At 49.3% G+C, this 3,391-nt stretch overlaps 1 protein-coding gene across 1 annotated transcript in view; it reads right to left on the bottom strand.

Moving 5' to 3' along the window:
- Positions 1-992: 992 nt before the first annotated feature.
- Positions 993-3,391, bottom strand: part of LOC306840144 (attractin-like) — a gene marked incomplete at its 5' end in the record, with an annotated part of 44,216 nt that continues 41,817 nt past the window's right edge. Inside the window, one exon of the mRNA XM_079369238.1 lies at positions 993-1,696. Within this exon, the coding sequence (XP_079225364.1) occupies positions 1,572-1,696 (125 nt within the window). The 3' untranslated portion in view covers positions 993-1,571. The remainder of the gene's footprint in view (positions 1,697-3,391) is intronic.

The following is a 3,391-nucleotide window of genomic DNA, read 5'->3' as shown; positions in this document are numbered from 1 at the left end:
TCAGTGAGTATGTTCTTCTTCTTCTTGACTCAAACAGCTTTTATACACAAGGGGAGGAGCCATGTAAACACAGCTCTGACAACAACACAGCCAGCAGGACTCCAGCTTCTCCCTCACTGGAGACAGTCAGGACTCACACACACAGAGAGACTGGAGTTATGAGATATTGATGTGTAAAATGTCGCTCATTCTTCCTTTAAATAAGGTGCACATAAAGGATAATGTCCGTTTTAGCAGCGACCACAATGTGAACATAAACTGTTCTGTTGTGAAAGCTGATTGGGCAGATATAGACAGCGCAGGGATGGAGAGAGCAAAGGGAAAAGGGGGCGGGGCCAAGGCGTAAAGAGACAAAGGAGCAACAATTAGATGCTATGGATTTGTTCAGTGGCATTCGCAGAGGGTCCTGAACTGTTGCCCCTCACGCAGATCAGTCCAATCACATCAGTCACAGTCAGACGATCTATAAGAGGCCTGTTTCACATGAGCTGCCAAAGGGACGATCATTAAACACCCGAGGGTGTTCAGCGTGCGTGTGCACCTGTGTGTGCAGAGCGACGCTTTCACTGCAGCTGGAGGAGCAATTATGTGGAAAAGATTCAATCCAGGTTGGCTTCTGGAGCAGCCAGCCAACCAGGATAAGATGTTTTGTCCTGCGCTGCTTTTGTTCTCAAACATGCAGAGGAGCTGGAAAGGGCGAGAGAGAGAGAGAGAGAGAGAGAGAGAGAGAGAGAGAGAGAGAGAGAGAGAGAGAGAGAGAGAGAGAGAGAGAGAAGACGGTGGCAGAAGATTGGAAATGACACAGGCTTTTTAGGATGGGCTTCAGTGGATCCTCATTAAAGACTGAACGTGCTGCTAGCTTGATCGGAGGCCAAACTGTACAAGACTCGTCTGACAGCCACCCTCGGTGCAGAGCTGTGAACACGACAGCAGGTGACGATGGGCAAAAAAATGGGTGCAAGAGCCTGAAAAGGAGTGTGTGTGTGTGTGTGTGTGTGTGTGTGTGTGTGTGTGTGTGTGTGTGTGTGTGTTTGCAGGGGAACATGTCCAGTTTGTTCCAGCGTTAAAACAAAACAAAAAACAATAACTTAAGTGAAACGAGATTATTTCGGGTTGCAAAGTCTCTGAAATTTTCAAAAACTACGAGACGAGGATCTCTTCTAGCAGCAAGCCGTGGCCGCCTCGACTCGAACGAGGCGGTGTCGACAATGTCAAACGTTTTTTTTTGTTGTAGTTTTAGGGGAGGAAGGGTGAAGTGAGCACCCGCTCTCTCCCTCCCTTCCCTGCTCCCCCCCTCTTTGTGTCCAGTTTCTGTCTTCCAGTTTTGTTGGGACCAAACAGTTCCCATAGGAGGAGGGGAAGGAGAAGCCCCGCCCCCCAGTGGCTAAAGTCGGCCGTTGGACCCCGCCCCTCACCATAATGTTCCAGTCCTGCATCCCAGCATGCACCTCCCCCCCGAGCCAGAGCGGAGCTGGCGAAAGTCTTTGAGGGAGGGGGCCGAGGCTGGGGGGCTGATGGGAGAGCGTTGGGCGTTGGCGGTGAAGGAGGAGGAGGACATGAGGTGGGCGTGGTCAGATGCAGGTGGATGGCTGTGCGGTGGGCTGCTGTTTGCGGTTCCTTAAACCTCCAGACTTCTCCTTGAAGCCGACGCACATCTGCTGAGAGACGTCCACCAGCGCGCTCGCCACCGCCAAACCTGCAAAGACACCACGCAGTCAGAAGGGCACTTCAAGGTCATAAAGCAAACAGCAATCATCTCCACTGCAGCCTGATGGCCATTTATGGATTATTTGGGGGCGTGGCTAACTGACCAACAGGTGGGCGTGTTGTAGATGCATTTATTCGGCCATCTTGGAGAATAAACACACACTTTTTTTAAATAAAATAAACGACGCACTGGTTTTTATTTTCCACACACACTTCCTGTGGATGTTTTAACCCCGCCATGTGCGGCGTGAAGAAATGAACCGCCACTGTTTAAACTGTATTTCTTTCATTCCGTTTGCTTTCATCCCTTTTGATGGACTCTTATTGATTTTTTTTTTCCCTCCTTTGTGTGATTGTGTGTTTTTTTTCAAAGCGTTTCTTTTGCCTTTCAGGAAAAGCAGCTCCTTTAATTCATTTCTTTGCAAGGCTCAGTGGGTTAGCATTGTCAATCAACCTCTGTCACTACAAGCTCACTGGAATTAGTGTGCAGTGTAAAATTAGATCACACACACACACACACACACACACACACACACACACACAGCCACAGTGGCTGAGAGGTTGCAATCATTAACTTACAGCACACTTCATTAACATGTCTTAATACTTTCTGAGCCATGAAATTCCAATAAACTCCATTTATCTCCGGTGATGGATGCATCTCCCCCGGCCGAGTGCACATAGCCGACGGCGATACATCAACTGTGAGGGGAGAAGGTGCAGAGAGGCTGGATCATAGAGAGTCCTCAGCGTGACAGGCTGCACCCATTAGCTGCTTTCTTATCTGGGAGCAGGACGCTTCAAAGCAGGCAGATCTGAATCCACAGCGCTGACCTCCTCTCGGCTGTTTGGGGAGCCACGAGGGCGGCCATTTTGGGGCGAGTTGAACTCCAAACAGATGTGCTGTGACGCCGGGACGCTGACGGCACACATCTGCCGGAGGATGCCAGACGGGAAAAAAAAAGAAACGTGACCGGATGGGAGAGGAGTTGAAAGCATTTTAACATGAGAGCCTGTGGGCATGTGGGGACGGGAGGCACACAGCTAACATGGTCTCAACAAAAAGCTGCCCGAGGGAAAGCTCCGCTGAGAGCGCAGGCAGTTTTGTAATGACAAAAGGACTAAGTGGTAATTAATAAGGGCCCGGGGCTCAGTGAAGGTCTGGGGACTGAAACTGTGGGAGGCAAAGAAGCTGTTAAACAGAAGAAAAAAAAAAGGAATCAACTTGAGTTCTTCTTTCTCTCTTTGCTGTCTTCAAGGACTCGAAGAAAAAAGAGAACTTTAAGAAAAGGCGAGTGAAGTGTTTAGTCGTGAGTCCTATCAGGCCGTCTGGGGAAGAAAGAGAAACAGATGAAGGAGGGATGAGAGTGTGGAGAGAGATAGCGACAGAGCGGAGGATGAAAGGAAGTAATGGGCTCTATTGTGGCTGCTATCAGACTGTCCGAGGACAGAACCGAGCGAGAGAAAGACACTTGACTGCTCTTCAAACCGACATCGCACCGAGAGGAAGGAAGAGAAAAGAAATGAGAAAAACCATCAAGACGAGAAATGACCTCCAAGATCAGGACGAGCTGCGGCACGCAACGAGTGGGAAGACGACCGACGTGTTTCTGCTTCATCACCCTGCTATCACAAGGATTGGATGGTTCTAGATTTGTCTTGAAATTTAAAAATCTAGTACAAG

This window comes from Symphodus melops, assembly GCF_947650265.1.
Source record: "Symphodus melops genome assembly, chromosome: 19".
Taxonomy (NCBI): domain Eukaryota; kingdom Metazoa; phylum Chordata; class Actinopteri; order Labriformes; family Labridae; genus Symphodus; species Symphodus melops.
Note: the sequence above shows the minus strand (reverse complement) of the source record. Positions and strands in the feature narration are given on the sequence as shown.